Genomic DNA, 22,644 nt, shown 5'->3' on the forward strand with positions numbered 1-22,644 from the left:
ATATAACCTTCACAGAAAACATGAGGACACCAGTGAAAGTGACATGAATACTCCATATGGAGTGAGTAAAAATGCCAGTGTCGTCATCAGATCTTTTACTTTAGAAATACCAGAGATTCCTAATTTTGTATTGTGAGCCAATCAGTATTGAGATATTCGATAGGTTTAATTGTCAGCTATTTACAGAATAGAGCAAACAGTGTCGGTTAAAAATTAGAAGTTAAAATTGAAAACCAGTGGACATACAGACACGATGCAGATTTCTGCAGTTGTCTTTGTTCCTTGGGAAGCCTATGAAATTTTGACAGCCAAAACAAGATCCTATTACTCAGGGGAAACAAAATAAATGTCTTTGCATTTAATACAGGAAATAATGTGTTTCATAGCCTCTTTGTCGCATATTATTTATTTCTTATCCTTGCAAGTATTGTATTTGATTTCTACTGCACAATTATATTAAATGGAAATATGAGTAGTACTGAGGAGAAAATAAAACCATCTGTTTGAACATACAGAGTTGAAGTTTTAATAAAAAAGAGGTACTCTTTTAAAGGCCATATGAGCATAATACCCTACGACCACAAATGTGTTTCTAGTGGGAGAATGACATTTTCGTAAAGATTACAAAAGCATTAAGCTTGTTACTTTTTAAGCTTATAGTAGGGGGTAAGATAACAGTATCTAAGTTACTGAAATGTCAATTGAACTGACAGAATTTCAAAGCTGCTAGCATGCCTGAATACCTTCCTTCTTTTTAGAGCAGTTGCTTGAAATTACTTATTAAGCCCATAATATGAAGGCGGGCAGTGAAATCTCATTATTGACTCTCTGTCATATTGAAAAGATGCCCATTCCAGGATTTCATTAACATCTTGTTTATTTAATAAGATAAGTAAACACTAACTTTACTTTTCAAATTCTTGGCATCTTTTTATACATTAAATTCTTGATGTTCTTTGTGGGTTATATTTTTTTAGACTGCCCTAATGAAGTTCTTCCATTTCATCTTTTCCAACAGGAACTCGAATCTGCTTTCTGAATTCTGTAGAGGTTGCAAGGGCAAAATTCCATTCTTGGTATTTTTTTTTGCTTTCAAAATGTCCACAATTAGCAAACACCAACTAATTATCTTCCTTTTTGCTCTCTCAGCACACCTGCGAGTTCTTCCTCAGCGTGAAGAGAGCATTTAACTCACTATGCCCTCTAATTATTGCATTCTCCTCCCAAGTTTAAAAGATGAAAGTGATTTACTCTCCAGTCTGATACCTTGTGAGTCGTCAGAGGTCAATTTGAGACTTATATACTGTAGTATTCTGTTTAATAATAAAAAGTGACAAAATCTGAGAGAGAATTACTAAGCTAGGCTCTCTTTTACTTCAGAATATAGGCCTGTATGAAGAAAAGTGTGTAGAACTATGTCAGATAAGAGAAGGCTTCAAAAATGTCTTTTAAAGAGGCTCCTGCAGTATTGATTGAAAAGAAAGTTGTTAGGGGAGTCTTTTCAATATATGCATCTACCATCATATAATCACAAGTTAAGTAGGTGGTCCTGGCCGTGATTATTGTCAAGACAGAGAACCTTTTCTGTCACAAAATGTGTACTCAGAGAGCAAAATTAACTTTAAAAGGGCAAAATTACTTTAATCCCAATAGTTGTTTTGCAAAAAAAATTACATGTGTTTAAATTGGGGTGTGTCACATCCACAGGATGGATGTTCCGTGCTAAGTTTGAACGTGAATCTCCCTTTCATTGTGGCTTAGGCTTAGATATTTTAAAAACCCTCCATCTTCAATCAAGGAGCTGCTGTATCTACTGAGTTTTTGAAAAACAAAGCTTTCAGTCCCTGTGTCATACTTTTCACTACGTTTGCTGACTGCAGCAAGGCAATGGAGATATTCCTGTCTCTCCGATCTAGAGACAGTAAGGGTGGTTATAACGCAGTCCGTCTTCTGAGTTAGAAATTTAGCAGTTAGTGCTCCGGAGATTTTTAGTTTCCATAAACGATGTGGTCTGTTTGGAATTGGATCAGTTACTCTCTCAGACTTCCAAGAAGAGCTTCCTCAGTAGCGTCATGCACCGATCATCCTCTGGCTGAGATACAACTCTTTGTATTTTAGAACAAGGGACGGCGTCCTGATTTGCTGTTCGTGTGCTAGGAAAGTCCAGCAGTTTCTGCAACACTGAAATCAGGTGTTCTGTTGCAAACAGTACTCTCAGCTCATCTCTAGAGAGTGTAGTCTCAGGTCGGTGAGTAGGAACCTATATGCGTACACCTGTGCTGACGTATGATCAATCCTTCATTTTTATCCTAACCTTTCTACAAAATATGTGTTGAAAGGTTATGGATTTCCAAACTTATGCCTCTAGAAGTTTTTAAACGGCAGTGTCTACCCCTTTTCCTGTATGCCTAGACTTTCTTCTGAGTTTTATGTTCCTTGTGAAAGTAATCGTGAGAACTTTGTGGTGGCGACTTTGCATAAATAGGGTTTTGAAATATAAAGAGGTAGCAAGCAGAAATATGAGTATTGACTCCAGCTTTATAAGTAATTTTTTGAGTGTTTTCTCTTATTAGAACAAAAGCTGTCACTATTTGCCTCTGTTATGTCTTGGAAATTCCAAGGTCTAAGAGAAGCAAAAGTGACAGAGGCACTTTAATCTATTATTTAAGGAAATACATAATATCATGCGTAGACTACACAAAGGAATGATGAAGAAATTCCTGATTGGTTGAAAGTTCCTAACAATCTAATTTTAATAGAGTGGGTCTGATGCAACGAGCCAATCTGTGAGACACCAAACCATTCCACTGTGCATGTAAATGCGGAGTGTAGAAACAAGCTAGCAGACATTTTTATATGTGCAGACATTAAAGAAATTGCAATCAGATTAAAATAAATATGTTAATTACTGTGGTTTTGAATACAAATTACAATTGTCTTTTATCAGCCAAGTGTTTTAAACGGTTTACAGGGAAGCATATGCAAGTCCTACCAAAGTTAGAGTTCATGAGATAGTCTGACAGACCTGGCAGTACTTAATTTCTCTTTCAGCAAAGGCTGAAGAAGAAGATCAACTTCTTAGAGTTCTTCAAGGACTCCCCTGTTTCAAAACAGCTGCTGTCTCCAGTTTGCTGCAGTCTCCCTCAGTCTCTAACGCTTTGGTTCCGCGCGTGTGTGTGAAGACTTCAGGGAATGCAATGACTCCCTCAGCCCACAGTTCAAAGAAGAAAATTCAAAAAATGTGTGTGGAACTAGTGTCTGTCATTGGGAAGGCCACAATATGGTTTCAGTTCTGCTGAGAAATATTACATTTTGTCATAGGACAATTCTTACAGTTTTCTAAAGAGGACTGTTTGTTTACAGTTACTACTTCGGGAGAAATTGTCAATTATAGAATAGCACCTAAAAAACCTCTGTGAACGCTATAAGCAACTGCAAATATAGTCTGTCTACAAGTTCGATGACCATTTTAATTAAAGGGAAATTTAAATAATATCTGCTGTTCCATTATTACAATAATTAACAGAAAATGTTTGGATGCCAGCAGCTAAATTCCTTAAATGGACCCATCATTAATTAGTTTTAGTTCGGAGACTCATTGATTTATTTACGTTTCAATTCTTTAAAATGTCATTGTCTACCAGAAATTGCAGTATATAATCGGAATGTTTTGTAATTTATTAGAGGATATGTGAATTTTTGAAAATTAAGGAGCAGGTTGAGTGTCTGGTTTCAGAGCAAGCTGATGGGGGTCTGTGTAGAAGGTAGTTTTATTAAACGTTATTAGAGGGCCCTTCATCCTCAGAGCACTTGGGAAAGTCTCTGCAATTTGTTCAACAGAGTTGTAAAGTGGCTGTGTGCTGTCAAGGAGTCATATTGGTGAGCTGATCTACTCGAGATTACTACATAAATTTGGTGTCAGAGCACGTTCAGATGTTGTTGCTCTCCAGCCCATGTTTCCAGCACTGCTCTGTCCTTTCATCAGTTGGTCGGCGGACGTGATTTCAAGTAGAGATTTGATTTTGACAGAGCTATACACTCAGTGTTAACAAAGGACTGAAGCATTTGGTAGCAAACATCTAGCAACCCGATATGGTATCAACCTGCACGGTGAGGTGAAAACCGATCTCATTTAACTGGGAAGACATTACGGAGCAGATTTGATTAAAATTTCATGTATAGCGCATCTCTTTCAAAAGATTAGTGTAGTCTTCACTGGGGTTGTTTAATAACTGGCAGGAACATATCTCTTTCTATGACAGACACGCTCTCTTGATTAAATATATGCAAATTTATACATGCTTACCATGTTTATACGTAAGTTGAGATCCCTTACTTCACTGCAGTTTTTTGACACATGCACAGTATGGATGTATAGTATAAGCACTTACAAAAGGCACAAGTTAATGGTGATGTCTAATAAGAAAATGTTTGCGATCTTTAGATCTGTGACCTTCTTTTTTTTTTTTTTTTTTTTTTTTTTTTTAAAAAAGGGACAAAAGCAAGCCAACGTGCAGTCTGTTTGCGTAAGCCGCTTTATCAGATTCTCCTGGCGCTCCTGGGTTTCACTAGAACTAACAGGGAGCTGCATAGCAGGACAGGTGTTTAAAAAACCTTAAACGCTCAGATAACAGTTTGCATCCATGCGGTTTCCTTTGCTGCACTGATAGTTCTTTATGGGTCTGTCAGTTTCAATCAGCGGAGAGCACATGTGATCAGTATATCTGATAAACTTGTCAATGCCTTTTTAAAGCAGGATTCCCCAACCTATTCTATTCAACTCTCCTCCCCCCTCCCCTTTTTCATCATTTCAAGTAGAATCTTGATAAGACCGAGATATGTCACAGGCAGCTGGCGTGCAGCTAGCTCAGGCTACAACTAATTTGTGCAGGAAAAAATTAAATCAGGAGGTAAATTATTTCATGATTGCTCATTCCCAACAGAGTTGGGCATCATTCTGAAGAAAATATCAAATAATTGGTTTCAGGCCATGTCAGACACATGCAATTCCCTTCACTAATGGCTGTGTGAGGTAGCACTGGGCCTCGGGGGTCACCAAAGAACTGAAAATAGCTTAGTGCCAGGCACAGCATAGAGAGACGGAGCACACAGGAAATGAAGTGGCAATAAGTGCAATCTATAGGGGGAATGCGCTTCACTTGGAGTTTAATATATTGGCTTGGAATCTGGCAGTAAGCCACGCAACAATTGTTTACCTTTTTGTCAGCATCTGCATCTGTTCTGTTTTGTAAACGGCACTTAACTTTCAGTCAGTAGACGCTGGAATCAATAACAACTGTTAGGGGATTTCCTTCCTTTTTTTCATATTCCATAACAAATGCATGCAACAAACAACGTTTGCCTTAGATTAACAAGGAACAGACATTAACAGGGTCAAAGGGATTTGGTTGGGAACATTTTATAGCTTCTTGGGTTTGCAGTAATTGTATCTGTGTGATTTGAATGTATCTTGTAACCTATCCAAATTAAACTGTTAAAAAAATGCTAGCGTGCAGTAATGAAGATGATTTTTTATAATTATCTTAAGTACTGTGTATAGAAAACTGCTGGCACTGTTTGTAATAATTTAGTTCTGTGTAATATTGTGTATTACATCTGCTATGCAGAAATATTAAGTTGACTCTTACAGTAGGAGGAAATTAGTGATTATATCCGGCAATACTAATTATTTAAACCTAGCAGTTACATTAAAAAACATACACTAACATGCAGTTTGAGAAAACTCTGAGCAGATGTCCATAAAAATTGAATATATCATTACTAAACACAAGTGAAAGAATAATACAGTTTACATACAAGCTCTATTTAGGAGATAGCGTGCAGATGAATGCTGTCATAAATGCAAGATTGTTATAATAGTTATAGCGTCACTTAAAAGTTAATATCACTGAGAGCTGAGGAACACGTTATTGTTAATGGAATTTATGTATGTAACTCCCTGTGCACTGCTTTGAAAATTTACCCCTTGAAATATCCCTATACACAGTGACTATCAGCAGCTGAGTTTCTGTTGCTTTATTAGGCTATTTCTTTTCAGATTTTAACAAAATGTTAGCTCCATTTATGAAAAGGCTTCATTATTTGTATGCAGGTTGTAGTTAGGTTTTAAGTTTAGTATTACACTTTTTCGATTTTCTTCCTCATGTAGCTTTATTGGATGAAATCCCTGACATCGCTTTCTTGTGTCCCTTGTAGAACAATATTGCAGATCTATCTTATATGAAATTGAGCCTTATAAATGGGGGCAGGGGAATGATATTTAATGTATTGGGAAGGTATTTTATAGTAAAATTGATTAAAAGGGTTTTAAACCCTTGGTTCCTGCTGAGGGAGAAATCCCCACTGTAATCACTGAAGAAGACAGTCATCAGGTTGCTTTCCAAGGATTCCATCATGAGTCTCAGAAGCAGTTTAGCCATGTGGCTCTGTACACTGAGTAGTAAGGCTAATTAATCTGAGAGCAACGCTGTCGTAGTGCAGCTATTCTTGAACATCCACAGCCAGCTCACCGATGATGTAGGGATTTCTGCGCCACATTTTACTGTGTCACATCCCTGGATGGGTTGAAGTGATCAGAATTAGCCATTCAGCTTTTTGAGGTGTTGTGAATGACAAATTGTTTAAAACATCTAAGGTTCCACACTCATTAAAAAAAAAAAAAAGAAAAAAATCACAGAAGTTACGTTAAAGTTATGGGATTCATTCATATGCGTATTTTCTTATGCCTTTTGAGATTTTAAATGCTTTTAGTCTATAACTGGGCAAATTGGAAACACTTCATTTAATGGTTTCAAGACCTACAGCTTTGAGGAAAGTACCACTTCTGAAACTTGCTATAAAATCACAAGTTAGCAGGTGTACACAGGTCATTTAGATCTAGCACAGCCTTATTTCTCATGCTGCTTCATTTTTAGAGATGAGGGCAAATCTTATTAAGTGGTGAGATAAAGGCAGGTATCTTGCTACTGAATTTAAGTATTTCGGAGAATCTCAGTAACTGTGATCAAGTGCTTTTATTGAATGTGTCTTTCACTCTATGCTGCTTGAAAAATGCTTTAATTAACTTATTAGCTGGCTTAGAATTCATATGGATGCTTCTCAACTTCATCACTGTTTAAGTGAAATTCTCTAATAAATACCATCTTTTTTTATTCCTAAGAACTCCCAAGTGGTCACATTATTTTGCAGAAAATGTCTTTATATACAAATACATAAGAGAAGACTGAGATTCAGTGTTCAAGACATATTGCATCCACACTGAATTTAACCTTGACATTTGAATGGCGTGCTGATTTTTTGTTAAAATTAATATTGAGCAGAATTAGCTCTACAATGTATTTAATTTATCTTATTAGAAGGTGAGGTATTAATTTAACTGCTAGCATTGCAAAGTTGTCCCTGATTTCTCTAGTAATCCCTATGTGTCTCTTTTACAGTGTTGATACTGCCTGTTTCATTAGACTATGTCCTATATATGCATATTTTTTAGCTATTGAAGTGGAAAAAAGCGGAAAAGTCTTAGAGAAGGGCAACAAGGTGATAAAAAAATGTAGAACAGCTTCTGTATAAGGAGAAAAGAGCAAGCTACAATTCTTCGGTTTGAAAACAAAATTAAGGTGGTGGGATACCATAGGTGTCTATAAAATAAAGGGCAGTGTTATGAAAATAAACAGGAACCAGCAGTTGAATGATTCATAAAACTAGTTGGCGTCAGGTGAAGCTAGAAGATGAAATATTCAAGCAAACGAAATGATTTATTTGTTAACCCAAACTATAAGTAAAGCGTGGAACTTCTTTCCAAAAATGTTATGTATAGTAAAAATTTACATGGGGTGAAGGGGTAACTGGAGAAACTGATGAAATAGAAACCCACTACAGATTGTTAAGGGGTGCCCCATCTGTCTGTGGAAGATGCCCAACTGCAAGCGTTCAACAGCTAGGTAAGCTCTGAGAAAAAAATATTGTATATGGTTTCTTTGTTATATCTTTATTTAGTCTTCATCTTTCAGTCACTGTCCAAGCCCAGGATACTGGAATAAAAGATGCTCTAGCTGAACCCAGTGTAGCTAGTCTTATAATATTATGCTCCTGTGGTTGTGTTGTATAGAGACTCTGATTTCTTAGCCACCCCTGTTTGAGGTGCTTGACATTTTTCAAATTCTACATATTTTGCACTAACATTTCTTATAGTTAGTCTAGGTGAAAATAATTTTCTATTACTGTATGTTGTCAGGATTCTAAATATATAAACTTCAGTCAAGTTGCTGTTTACTTGTTTGGAGTATTGTGTTTTTCATACTCCACGAAAAGTGTTGCCTCGTGCATTTTTATTGTTTGTTGGTAGAAAAAGTGGTTTGCCAGCTAGTTGAGTTAAAATGGTTTTCAGTCTAGCATTTCAAGCCTAAGATATAAGAATAAAAATAATTTAAGGCGGCATGCTTATCTGCGGTCTAGAAGTTCTAAGGCCTTAGAATGCTATCAAAAGTCTAAATAAATAACTCTCTTAATTTTGTTTGTGCATAACTTCATCTGCTGAAAAACAAATTTTGCTGTTTCCTAGTTAATCTTTTTCATAAGTGTATCACTAAACCTGGTTGTTGAAAATTATATGAGAGTCCTTACATTTTGTAGGGTTTGTTTGCACTATGTGCTCCTCTCGATTTATCAGCATCAGAATCTAAATATTTACTGTTAACCGAATGTCATCATTTGTGCAATGAAACAGCAAAACCCTAGGTATGTTACTGGTTCTTGACTGTTTCAGCAGAAATGTTTGTGTTACTTGTGCTCTTTCTATCTACGTTCTTTCATAATCTTTTCTGTAGAGCTTCTCCGATTGCAGGAGAATTTTACAGTCTGAGGAAGGAAGGAGAAAAGCGAGAAATAGTGGGATGACAACCACAAGAATTTCAGGTTTTGAGTGATTCAGCAAATTCACGTAGGGGAAAAGGACCCATAACCTGGGTTACAGTGGGTCCTCTGTTCCAAATTACACAAGAGCTGAGTAAACCCATTTGGATTTAGAACATTTGAAAATGCAACTGAAGAGTTTTTCCATATGGATAGTAGAATTGTTTTGGCTTAAATTTACCTAATAACTTGGATTAATTATATCTTAAAGAATGCAAGACCCATGGATTTTGTGTTAAGATGTTAAAACACCTTTATTTTTGAGAAATAAATTAGTATTTATGTTGCATGATAGGCAAGGATAGAACAGAAGCTTAGATTGTTTTGAAAGGCTGTATAAAAAAAGTAGATCAAACTTGATTTGTGCTTTATTATTGATGTATGTTTATCATAATACTGTCTTAGTTTGGAGATGTGGGAACTGGAGTATTCATTCTGCTTGTTTCATGTATCTTTACGTTTTTCACTACCAGGCCTTTTTTTTTTTCTTTTCCCTCAATGAATAGCTTTTATTACTTATGGTTGTAACACTGATGCCTTCACTCAGGGCATCTCCTCAGGTATGTAGTATCTACAATGTCAGTATTTCATCCTTAGACCTGCTAGCGTTTGAGGCTTTCCTGCTGCTTTGGAAAGGGCTATGCATTTGTCACTTTTTTTGATGTCATGAGGCTTGGTTGAGATCTGAACAGAAACCTGAGATCTAGTGTAGTCTGTCTCTAACCCCTAGTTTAGCAGGATGGTTGATCAGCTAGGTCAGAGTGCTCCTTCCTACCTGCTGAAGACTGATAGTATCCACCTGTCCAGATACAACCAGCCAAATGGTCTCTGGTAAGATGGACTGCTTCATTCTCCAACAAGTGTGGAGAATGTCCTTTAGATCTTAGGATAATTTCTTCAGCTTCAGTCCATTCTCCTGAAGTGAAAGGCCAGACTTGAAAATAAGTGCCCTCAGTTTCTCTGATGCTACATGACTGCATCAGCTGCCTTGACACCAGTGTAGTCTGGCAAAGTTTGCACAATATTAGTTCATTCAATATTAGTTCTACCAGGGGCTTCTTCTTCTATAAGCAAAGCTGTCTAAGAGCCACCTTGTCGGGCATGGCAGACTCCTGCTGCCTGCCATTTGATAGCTGGAGTGGTAAGTCAGCATGCCAGAAGAAATGAAGTATCCTTTATGCCCCAATGGCCTCTATGTCATTGGAAGTCAAAAGTACAGATTTTTTAAATGTAGGGATGTTCAGAGGGTGAAAGTTTTGAGCTTATTCCTTTGCTTCCCTCCAGTTTTGTGTAGTGAACCATCAAGATTTATTTAATTGCTACAAATAAATGCAGTGCAGGTTCAAGTTAATTCAAGTAAAATCTTTGTCTTTTCCACCTCTTCTCCCTTCTACCCCCCAGAAAGGACAACAGTCTATAGACAGCAGAAGCCTAAAGTACTTTCTCTTCTTTCCTCTTAGCGAAATAATTGTGCTGTCCTTGCTGAAGCTGAAAGGCAGTTTTCCAGAAGTGTCCTGTTCTTCCATGTTTTTGTCTGACAAGTGAAGCTCCTTAAGGGCTATGCAACAAAGGCCTGTGTGCACTCATGGGCCTTAGTCGCTCTGACCAGCCTCTTCTGAGGCCTCCACCGCAGCCTGCCCAAGAGACCTCTTTCAGCTGAGGCCTGGGTCTTCAGTCCCTGCCTGAGCTACATCATAGGCATACATCATCTTTCTGATGTCCATCCCTGTCAGAGCTGTTGTCTGTGACTGTCCGTGGACCCCATTGATTCAGACTTCTTGTCTTGAGCTTGAACCTGCCTCATCACCACGGTCCTCCCTAATGATCACTGAACTGTGTCTAACTCTGGGTTGTCCTCACCAACCCTGATCCTGACTCCACGCTGTGAACTAACTTCCTGACTCGACCTCAGATTTGCATCATCACCATGAACTTGACTGGTGATCTGGACTCGTGGTTGAAACCTGACTATCATCTCTGGGTCTGCCCTTCTTGCCTTGCTAAGGTACAGTGGGACGGGGCCCTGGCTGGGGAGGAACCTGTCCCCATGGCCATATTATCGTGCTCTACTCTCTGTCCCTCAGGGAGCAGCCAACCTTTGGTGCTCCCAACACTGTGCTTGGTTGGGATCTTTTTTGTTGTATCTAAAGATAGCTCATCCTACTGGCTTAGGAATTTTCTGCTGGCAGATTCAGCCTCCGGAGCAGTTCAGAAATCATCAGTATAGACAATGATTTTTTAGAGCAGAATTTTTGTGATTCTTGTTCTACATAGAATGAAGCCTGAGGCTATATTCAAGAGCTCAGAACCTTTTCTTATACCTCTGTATTTGTTCAGCTCCTGACCTCACCTCTATTTAGAGCAATATTTGCAAAATTGGCTCATTAGCATATTGACAATGGTTGTATGATCCACTTCACCTCTCTGTAGCCTCTGCACCAGCCTTTCTGCTCCTTTTCAGAAGTTATTCTCACAAGGTTGTGCTTTAACAGGAGGTCAACGTGTCCTGTTGTTAGGAGACACTGCAGAGGTCCTGTTGATACATGCCTGCCTAAAGATTCTGCTGCAGCTGTTTCCTTGTACAAGGACTACATGAATTAAACTCAGACTTGCAGAAAAAAAAATCAAGTTTAGAGGAATGGGAGTAGCAAACTGCAGGCGGTTCAGGAAGGAAATTGGTTTGTATCACGTAACTTGCTATATGCTTCCTTCTGTCCTGCAATTAGACTGGAATGCCGTTGCTAACTCTGCTTGGTGGATGCCTGAGATCAGCTTCATGTACTTGTGACCCTGTGCATGGTCCTTTGTGAGCTGGGTAGGGTTCTGTCAACAGCTTTAGAACATTTTTATCACAGAGCGATGTCTCTCTTTCCATGTGATGTCACCTGGGTAGATAAGTTATGTGCGTTCTCTGACCTAGCATCATAAGTCATGATCCGTTCAGTAACTTTTTCATAGTCATACACTAGTCTGTGAGTAGGGTTGATTTTCCTCCAAACATGTTCATGACACTGAGACTTGGTTGAACATGTGTCACAGGGAATCCTCATGTCTGTTTCACATCTGTCCACATGGAAGCCTTTGCTTTTCACGACAATCTTCTACAAGGCTTACAGATCTGCTTCCACATTTTCTGTATGTCATTGCATTGGCTGCTTAACTGTCCGCTGTTACACAGTTCTTCCATGTTTTCATCCTGTGGTTGTCCAATCAGATCAATGTCTGATGAGAAATGCCTTTTCATTCTCTGCTGCTAAAATATGGACTGTGATGTGCTCATTCTAGCAACCTGGTCAGTGTTCTTCTAAGTCGAATTCTGCCATCAGCCTTCTGAAACCAGACACTCTGGGACATGTATAAGATCTTCCAATCAAATTTTGGATACTCAGGTGTGTGCACACTATTTGATCATCAGGCACTAAATAAATGAGTTGTCATTTCTGGGAAACAATAAAACTGTGGACATGGAAATGACCATATGTGAAAGGAAATTCACTTCTGGAGGTTCCCCCTGTCCAGCTCTTCCAAGTTGCTGTGGATAAGCTAAGCAGAATTGAGGTCCAAGATAGTTTCTTCCAAAAGTTGGACTATCCAGTATCACGAGTTTGTTAACCAAACCCACAAGAAGCTTACACTTCTGTAGCTGTAGAGACTGCACATTTAGTAAGAGACATGGTTTCTGTGTGAGTAAAAGGAGATGGAACAGTTCCTTGCAGTGATAGTTCTGGAGTAACAGACGTCATCTACCTGGACTTGTGCAAAACATTTGACACTGTTCCACACGACATACTGGTCTCTAAATTAGAGAGACGTGGATTTGGCTGATGGATCACTTGGTGGATAAGGAACTGGCTGGACGGTCGCGCTCAAAGAGTTGCTGTCAACAGCTCTGTATCAAAGTGGCGAGCAGTAACACGTGGCATTCCTCAGGGGCTGATACGGGGACCAGTGCTGTGTAACATCTTTGTTGGTGACATGGACAGTGGGATTGAGTGCTCCCTTAGCAAGTTTGCCAATGACACCAAGCTGTGCGGTGCAGTCAATACACTGGAGGGAAGGGATGCCATCCAGAGGGACCTGGACAGGCTGGAGAGGTGGGCTGGTGCAAACCTCATGCAGTTCAAGAACGCCAAATGCAAGGTCCTGCACGTGGGTTGGGACAATCCCAAGCACAAATCCAGGCTGGGGATGAAGGGATGGAGAGCAGCCCTGAGGAGAAGGACTTGGGGGTGTTGGTGGATGAAAAGCTGTCCATGAGCAGGCAATGTGCACTGGCAGCCCAGAAAGCCCCCGGCATCCCAGGCTGCATCCCCAGCAGGGCGAGGGAGGGGATTCTGTCCCTCTGCTCTCATAAAACCCTACCTGGAGTATTGCATCCAGGTTTGGGGCCTCAGCCCAGGAGACAAGGACCTCGTGGAGTGGGTCCAGAAGAAACCACGAAGATGCTCTGAGGGCTGTAGCACCTCTCCTGTAAGGACAGGCTGTGAGAATTGGGGTTGATCAGCCTGGAGAAGAGAAGGCTCCGGGGAGATCTCATTGCGGCCTTCCAGTCCCTAAAGGGGGCCTACAGGAGAGCTGGGGAAGGACTTCTGACTAGGGCATGTAATGATAGGATGAGGGGGAATGGCTTCAAACTGGAAGAGGGGAGATTTAGAGTAGATATTAGGAGGAAGTTCTTTCCTGTGATGGTGGTGAGGTCCTGGCGCAGGTTGCCCCGAGAAGCTGTGACTGCCCCATCCCTGGAGGTGTTCAAGACCGGGTTGGGTGGGGCTGGGAGCAACCTGGGCTGGGGGGAGGTGTTCCTGCCCAGGGCAGGGGTGTGGAACTGGCTGGTCTTCAAGGTCCCTTCTAACCTAAACCATTCTATGATGATCCAATTCAACATAAAGTCATGTTCTCACTGGCCATAATTCATAGGTTTCTGATGAGTTCCAAATCTGACTGATTCAAGGGGTTTCAACTTCATGCTTCAGGCATTCATGAGTGTTCTCTTACCTCCTTGCCTCTTGACTGTGAGGGTTGACTGCTTATCAGATGATACTGCATATGTTTGTGTCTTTTTATCAAAGACGGAATTTCCTCTATGCTTTTCTCCATTTTTTTGTTTAATTTTATAATCAGAATTTTATGTCTGTTGCGGCCAGGTGGAGGGGAGCAAACACACCGATACGATGTATGTTAGCGTCAATCTCCGCTAAGCTCCGTTTATTGTTAACACTCGGGTTACATATATAGTCATTCATATCTTGTACACGCGATCACGCATTGTTTGATTGGCTGTCTCGCTTTGTGCATGCGGCGAGCACGCAGGGTTATTTCACCCATGATTGGTTAACATTAGCATATTGTTTAGTCTTGCTCAAGCGTTATTTTTCTTGCGGACACCTGCTCTTGTTTTACTCTTTCTGCCAACTTTCCTGTTATCTAGTCTCAAGGTTAAGGCGTTCTTCACAATTTGCTATACACACGGTCTATTTTCCAAGGACTGGCTCCCACATATGTCAGCCATGAAATTAACCCAGTATTCTTCCCTACCTTCCAGCATCTAGAATTTTGCCTATACTTCACAACCTAAAATTCCAAAGGGCTTTTCTACCTGTTTGTAGAACTTACGTAGCGTTAAATAGTAACCTTTTGCTCTGATGATTATTTATGTTCGTTTGCATATGCTGTAATATGCTTTGTCACATATTAAAGTGTTCTCTTCTTAATAGCATAAAAAAAGAGGGATCTTTGAACTGAATACCTTCAGTTTCCAGCAGAAATGTACTTTGAATGGTCATTGAAAGTAAAAGTAAAACTTTTGACTTTTTTTTAAGTTTGGTAATACATTCTAAAATTAATATTACCGTGGTATACCTTTGGCTCCTAGGTCCACTTCCTTTCAATCTAATGAGGCCAATATCACTTGGGACAGTCAAATAATGGGAAGGTTTCTTTGTTCCTCAGGAGAGGGGGCAGGAGCATCACAAGGTTTTAAAATAATAGGAGACAGAACTAATGTTCCATTGATTTTTATGATGTGATTTGTGGTTCTTACATTTTGGATCTGTTATTTCCATCTGTCTGCAGACTCGGGCAGTCATTTCATGTCAGTTAACTCAGTTTGTCTTACGTAGATTTCAGGTACAGAAGAAAAATTCTCTGAATAGCTGAATGTCTTTTTTTGGAAGTTTAAGACTTAAAATTGGAAATCCAGTGATACAGATACTATTTACTTGTTATTCAGAGAAGAAAGGCCCGAGCAGAGGCAATTACACACAACGCTTTCTTTTGCCATTCTTAGAAATGCAAGAGACTAGCATGAATACATCTGTTTGGAACTTTGAGGAAATTCAGATGTGGATGCAAAACTCACAGTTCAATCTCTAAGGCTGCAAAACTGGAATAGCAAATTAGGGGATTTGTATTCAGAGCTCAGCTCTGCTACTTAGATCTATATCTATTTAAAAGTGATTTGTGAATACCTAGAAAAAATACCTAGGAACTTTGAGGAAAAAGGGAGGTACCGAGTACTTCAAAATTGCAAAGGTAAGAGAGATTTGACACATAAAAGTACATTTCAATCAATTTCTATTTGTTTTCGTCTTTCAGAGCTTCCTTTTCAAACTACTCGGGCTCTCGCTCTGACACTTTCCAGATAAACTGTTCTGCTGATGTTACATCAGCAACAGAACTGCATAGGAACATGGTATCAGCTCACCACAATTTGCATAGAAGTGCAAATTTGTTACATTTAAAGAAGTTATAAAATTAAAATACTTAAAACCATGTGGTTTGGTTAATACTGAATTGGAAACAGCTCACAGTCTTTTATAGTCTGACGGTGCTCAAATCAGAGTTCCCTGGTTGATGTGACATGATTATATGTTACGACTACAAGTGTTAACCTTTCAAAATAAAATGTTCAGTTTCTTCTTTTAAATACCAAATGCTTATAGGTATGATACTTGCTGATATTTGTTCACTGACAGTCTTACTTGTTTTCAAACCCCACATATTTAAAGTTGTGGAGTGTCAGATTGATGTTTCTTTTCACTCAAATGTCATATTCATCAACTGTATTGTGCTAGCAGATTGTTAAACAGACAAGGTGACTTGCAGAGTGACAGTGTAGTGATGTGATGTCCCAAACCATTAAAACATAGTAATGACGTGTTTTTTCCTTTTGTTAAGTCAGTTTTTGCAACACAGTGTTTTTTCTGTAATACACAGGTGAGAAGGTTTCTGAGTAGGTCTGTCGCTTGGAAAAAAATCCTAGTTAATGGGTAACAAAACCTGGAATTCAGTTGTAACTTCCCAAATAGTAGAGAAATGCCAAAGATTTAGGAATAACTAACGTAACAGTATTTAACAATGAGGAAAAGATACATTATGCTATGCCAAATATGAAATTACTTGATATATTATATTTTCCTACATAATCACTTTTATAGGTTTATTTTTTAAGCAATGGTAAAAGGTATTTTATGATTTTACTTGAACAGCCTCCCAAGAATACCACAAAAAAGGAAGGAACTTCTGCTTAACATTATATCAACTCAAATGTCTTTCTCAACTTATCAAACTCTTTTTATTAATGGAAGAAAAAATTGAAGAGCTCTCCACAGAAATTCTGTTGGTGCCTTCATTTACGGAGAAGAATAAGAATGTTCAAGGTAATGAATGCTTTTCGTTATTTATTGATTCTACTTTGTGCAAAAGGATAATTTTATATGATTTTTGACATTAATTACCTAATTTATGTCATTGTATTTTATGAATGAGTTTATTACCATATCCTCTGAAAACACTTTTGAAATACATGGATTTAGATTTGAGCACAATGACTTGTGGAAAAGAACTGATAGTTGTGTATAAAGATGTGATGTACAGTAGTTACTGATGGAGGATCATAATGAAAAACTATGAAACACTGCAACATAATATCTCCTACTGAATTATCTATAAAATCCTGTGTTTCAAGTAGGACAAAACAATACATGGAGTCTGAATTCCTTGAAACTGTGGCTGTTTTTGAGCTGGTCCTTGAAAGCTGCCTTTTTCAACAGAGAAAAACACTGACTTGAGCATGAGTTTAATTGCTCTCAGTATACATGCAACTAAATGTTTGACTATATAGTATATAGCTCTCACAAGCACGTACTGGTATGTACTATGGTTACTATCATGCTTATCCCGCTGGCTTCAGCGAGTGGGATAAGTAGGCTCTACATCAGAAAGTAAACTGCTTCACGATCAAGCCTCGAGTTTGCATTTGCTTTAGATTCCAAGCTCACTCTCTTTTTCGCCTAATTGCATTCATGTCATATGAGGAGAACCCGAAATCCTGAAAATTCAGGTGAATAACACTTCCCAGGTCACGGTGTGCTCATAAATGTTCTTCTACTCTGCTACTTCTACCAGTAGAGGGATTCCAGGTCACCCGAGAGCAAGTGGTTTCAAGAGCTTTGATTATATTGCAGGAAAGGATCGGACCAGAAATGAGGCCAGGCTGCTTAGGGAGAGAGGATAGGTGAAGTCAGATATTTGATATCTCTGTAGTCAAGCTGCAGACGGAGAAAAAAGGTGTTTGGGGAATGTGGTCTCCTAAATTGATAAAAAATAAAAAAGGTGAAATAAGAAGAGTTCTGAGGCACACATTTTGTTGATGGATTCTCATCTGAAATACTGACAATGAAATAAAGAAATACAGTTTAACCTGTGTATTTTTAGAATATACATCAAAGCTCAAATAAAATTTGCATTCAGGTTCCATTTTTGCTATTGGTTTCAATGTATTTCTGCCTTCTTTAATTTTTCAGTTTTACTAGTTCTCAAGAAATGTTAAGCTATTATACACCGTTTTACGTCTTATGGTGTTGATCCTACAAAGAGGTGTTACAGTAAACTTCTCATGGGGGTAGTGTGGAGAAAGCATGTACATTCGGTGAGGGTAATTTTAAGTGTTCTTTTTATTTGCATATTCTGTGATAAAATGTAAAAAAAAAAAAAAAAATGAAAAACTCTTGAATGGGAAGTGTATTTGACATGTTTAACTAACTAGACTCTAAGACATGTGATCACCGAGAATTCAGAGAACTTAATGATTGCAACATTAACAAGAAATGTTTTATTTTCCAGGAAGTGTATTTAGGACTTTATCCTGCAGGCATTTCTCCAAGCTTAATTACATTCAGAACTGTTCCTCAAAGGTGTGTTAAGCCTTCTTCTTTGAGGAATATTCTTTTAGAGTAATCACGTCTTTAGCAAGTAGGTTCTTAAATGATACCTCTACATAATCAAGTCTGAATGGGGAATATTATTAGATCTTATTGTAGGAGGCAGTCTTCTGTGAAGAAAACGTATTCTAATGAAAATATAAAATTACTTTTACCCTGAAACACAGGTGGAGGTAAATCTTTTACAGGTGATGTTAGTGAAGTCATCAGACATAGCTTTGTTTTTAGTGTTGCTGCTCTGATTATGTGGGTTTATGCACCAAACTTTGCTCAGTTATATCAGTTTCTGGAGAATATGCAAAGAGAGGACATGGCCAGACAAACTTAAAAAAAAAGTCTGGCTAGAAGAAGGGTTTATTGGTGTTATTTTCACTTCATATTGTCAGAAATCTCAGTTGTAGTGATGAAGTGAAAGATGATTTGATATGGGAGAATGAGAGCTATGTTCCCAGTAGTTCCAGGTTCTGTTAAGTACCAAAAGGGATTTCAGATTTTCTCTGTTAATGTCCTATATTGGGCTGGTAGTCTCATTTTTTTCATTGATGAAGGCTGAGTTTTTATAAGAAGGATTTATTAGAATCCTTGCTTTATGTTCATCAGAAGGCATTATAATGTGTGACTAGAAAATATAATGGCCATCTTCTCTACTTATTCAGGAGCCTTCATACTAGAAATTTTGTTTTATTCAACAGAATATAGAGTGCAGATCTGTCCAAAGCAGCTTTAACCTAACTCCGGTACCGGCGTCAGGTTTACATTGCAGCACAGGCTGCAGAACCAGCCGAAGAAGCAAGGCAAATTAGCCCAGATTGAACCGAGTGCTGCTGCCACCAGAGAGTTACCCACACTCTCTCTCACTGGCTTAAAGCTGGGTTGGGTATATCCAAACTACGCTGCAGTCGCTGCAGTCCAGGCATAGCTGAAGTACCAGTCCTCTGCAAGTAGTGCTGCTGGTAAATTAAGGGAAGGTAGGCTAATATCCAAAAGTGAGCTAAAGTTTCCCTAGGCATCACATAGCTTGGAACCTTGCACTTGCTTCCTTTTCTTTTTGGTTGCTTTTAGTATTCACAGGAGCCTTTTTATCTATGTAACTCACACAGAGATGCAACAAAAATAGTGTTTTTCATGGGCTTGTGTCAAGTGTTGCGTTTATGTGTATAGCTGTTTCAATGGCAGTTTTAGTTGATTTTTGTTCAGCATATCCCATAGTACTTCAATCTTGATATATAGAACGTGTGTAAAGTTCCATCAGAAACAAAGTAGTTCTTTGGATGGTTCCTCTTTTTAAATTTTTTTTTGTCCCAAAGATGGCATCTGAGTTTCATCTAAACCAGACGGTTTCTTGGCCCTCATTTTTCCCTAAACCCAGCGATGACAAAGAGCAATGGCTGCATAAATTGGATGTAAGAAGAACACTTAGGGTTTATCACAGAAGAATCAAAGATTTCATATCTTCTGACAGATTGTTTGTACTCTTAGGGGGTCTTAAGAGGGGTCAAATGGCTTCTAAGAGTTCCTTAGCTAGATGGTTAAGGGATTGTATTAGGGAGGCGTATGTAGTTAAGGGTAAAGAGGCTCCCAGGGTTTGTAAAGCTCATTACACTAGGACTATAGCTGCTTCTTGGGCGGAGAGGTCGAAGGCTTCCACATTGGAAATTTGCAAGGTGGCCACCTGGGCTTCTCTTCATACTTTTTCATTGCATTATCGCTTGGATGTAGTCTCTTCTGCGGATTCTGCTTTTGGTAGGAGGTTGCTTGTGAACCAAAAAAAGAACAGTGAAGAAAAGAAAGACATGTAGTTCACAGTTCTAGCTGGCAACAAGACAAGTTTCTTTGCAGTGTGCACAATGGAATCCTATGAAGACCAATTTAGGTGGTTGAAAATAGATGTTAGAGGGAAGTACTGCCTACCAGTGTTCTCTGATGGTAACCCCATGGCAGACAATAGCACCAAAGGAAACAGTGAACCAGAGTGAACTCTGTAGGGAGATGGATGTAGAGAATTTTTTTAGGTGATACGGATAGTTCTCTGAGTTCAGTTTGAGAGTTCTGTACCCTGCATCTTCTGGAATATATTCAGAATCCTCATTTTCCCAAATAGTTTTGCATAGACTGAAAAAAATTCTATGAATGGCATTTTCCACTCTAACTTCCTTTCACTATTCTCCATTCAGTTCTTCCTGATTTTATTTTTTAACTTTGCTTTACCAGACCTAATTTAGCATGTATTCCTCAATGAGCAGTATGTACATGCCACGTTTTGCGCTTGATTTCTTATTACATTTGCGTTATCTGAGCACAATTTAAAAGAAGTAGTATAAATACACATCTTATCTACTGCCAGTGTAGTGTTCAAGTTTTCCCTTAAATAAAAGGAGAAAATCATGAAAAGTTCTCAGCCAAATAAATGATGATATGGTTTACTTCCATCCCTGATCTTTACTGTGGCATCTGGACAAGACTGCTACTCTACCTTTCTGAGGAAAGCTATCCATATTTTTCTAACAATTACAGAACGTTTATTCTCAACATTGCATGACCTCACTTCATTCCACTACAAGTGATAGGTTTCAAAAAATTAAAGGAGTAACCACCTTCTATTTTTTCTTGACTAGACATTTAACCCTTTCTTCTGCAGGTATCTTGCCATGCCTACCATGATGAGATAGTCTACTTCTATATTTACATTCAGTTGAAATTCCTGAGATGTTCTGACATACCTAGTACCTAGCGTCATCACAGGGGTTGTTCTCTTTGAAGGAATCTGGAACATTCAGCAGCAGTCAAGGGTTAAGCAGATTTTGGTTTAGAATCCTGCCAAATTGCATTCTCTTCCCATCTTTAAGGTAGATTTATCTTCCCTCTGGCTTTTCAGAAGCCTCTTGTTGAGACTTGTGAAAAATCAAAAACATCTAACGTACTTTCATCTGTCTCTCACATTTTTTTCCATTCCAGTGAGAAAGGTGAACTTTGGACAGATCGGATAATGAGTACCAAGAAAAGCTTTTTCCGATGGAGCTCTTTGAAAACACTGTGGGCAAAGTTGTCAAGCCCTTAGGTTTACAAGCTTTACCTCAGGGGAGTGGAAAGATTTGCAAAGGTCTTTCCTTCACAGCATAAGAAGAAATCCTTTACTCAATATCCATTTCTGGAAAGTGTAATGAAAGGAGAGTGGAATCAAATTTACGAGGTGCATCCTCTTAATAGACTTTGAAGTTGTAAAGATTCAAGAAAGAAAGGTGTGATTTTTGCTTTGTTCCCAAAGCAAGATGTTCAAGTAGCTTCTTTAAGAAATATATAGCTTCAGCAGATCAGTCCGCAGTGAAGATGGAATTTACAGTGGGAGGGAGTTTGATTTCAGATGCACGTTTTCTGTACTAGTGTTATTCGCTCAGTATAGTACGACACATAAAAAGTACATTAATGAAGACAGAAAGCAGGAGGTTTTTTTTAATCTACGGCTAGTCAAAGTTTTTTTGTTTTTTTCTTCTGCTTATTTATATTTGTAGGGGAGTGGTACTTCTGATTTGTGCAAGACGTATTATTTGCAATACAGTTTCAATACAAGTTCTGTCTGAGAAGGCTGAATCCAACTAGTAAGGCACTTTGGTGGTGCTGTTACTTACCTTATTCAGTTAGAGAGCTGTCGTACAAAAGCTTTCCTTGATGCTTTGGTATTCTATGCTGCGTGCAAGATGATGTCACAATGACTGTTCTTATGACCCTAAATGCTATGAAAAAAAAAAAATAGGCAAGCTATGGAATTCTGTAGAAAAAGTAATTTAATTATTAATTAATAATTAATTAAACTTCTTATAAGGAAGAAAATTGTATTAACAATGCAAGAGGTCTTCCTGTCATCAGCATTACAAAGCCAGAAAAATACTGAAATGGAGAAAGAATTAAATAAGTTGAAGACAAAGGGGACATAGGCAAAAAGATTTGCTTTAAAGAGAAGAATAATCCCAGACAAATTTTAATACACGCAGGGGAAGTTGGCTGAAGAGTTTTGATTTTAAGTAGAGCTCTTGATATGTGTAATCTTGTTTTGAATATTTACTATCAAAATGATTCAAACTGTCTTGTCTGGTAAACTGAAGAAAGTACACAAAGTATGAGCAGCTGATCAAGTTTGTAGAACATAAGTTTTGAGAATGATATAGCAAGGATTTATGATTAATCCAAGTTTCCCTAATAATCAAGAGCGGCGTAGGTGTAGAATATGCTCTGGGAAGGGAGCAAGTATGAAAAACTGAGAACTTTCCCTTCAGCCTCCATCTTGTTTCATGACATTTGCTTCTTTCTGCAAATTCTCCCCTCTAAGCAGCGATAGGAGAAGGACTGCATACATTTATGTCTGCCTGTACAAATGGAGTTTGAAGTTTGGGATTTGAGAGAAGAGGGGAGTTAAAGAACTTGTGTAGAAACCTATGGCCATCTTGGTAGGGATGCTTCTCCATCCCATTGCTTGCCTTCCTGTCTGCAATGGCCA

The 22,644-nt window shown here is 38.5% G+C and overlaps 1 protein-coding gene across 1 annotated transcript in view; it reads left to right on the forward strand.

The window, feature by feature from the left end:
* Positions 1-22,644, forward strand: part of KIAA0825 — a gene marked incomplete at both ends in the record, with an annotated part of 215,425 nt that overhangs the window by 23,756 nt on the left and 169,025 nt on the right. The window contains one exon of the mRNA XM_082497577.1: positions 16,419-16,589. Coding sequence (XP_082353703.1) covers positions 16,419-16,589 — 171 coding nt within the window. The remainder of the gene's footprint in view (positions 1-16,418; positions 16,590-22,644) is intronic.

The sequence above is a fragment of the Vanellus vanellus genome (assembly GCF_965231255.1).
Source record: "Vanellus vanellus genome assembly, chromosome: Z".
Lineage (NCBI taxonomy): Eukaryota > Metazoa > Chordata > Aves > Charadriiformes > Charadriidae > Vanellus > Vanellus vanellus.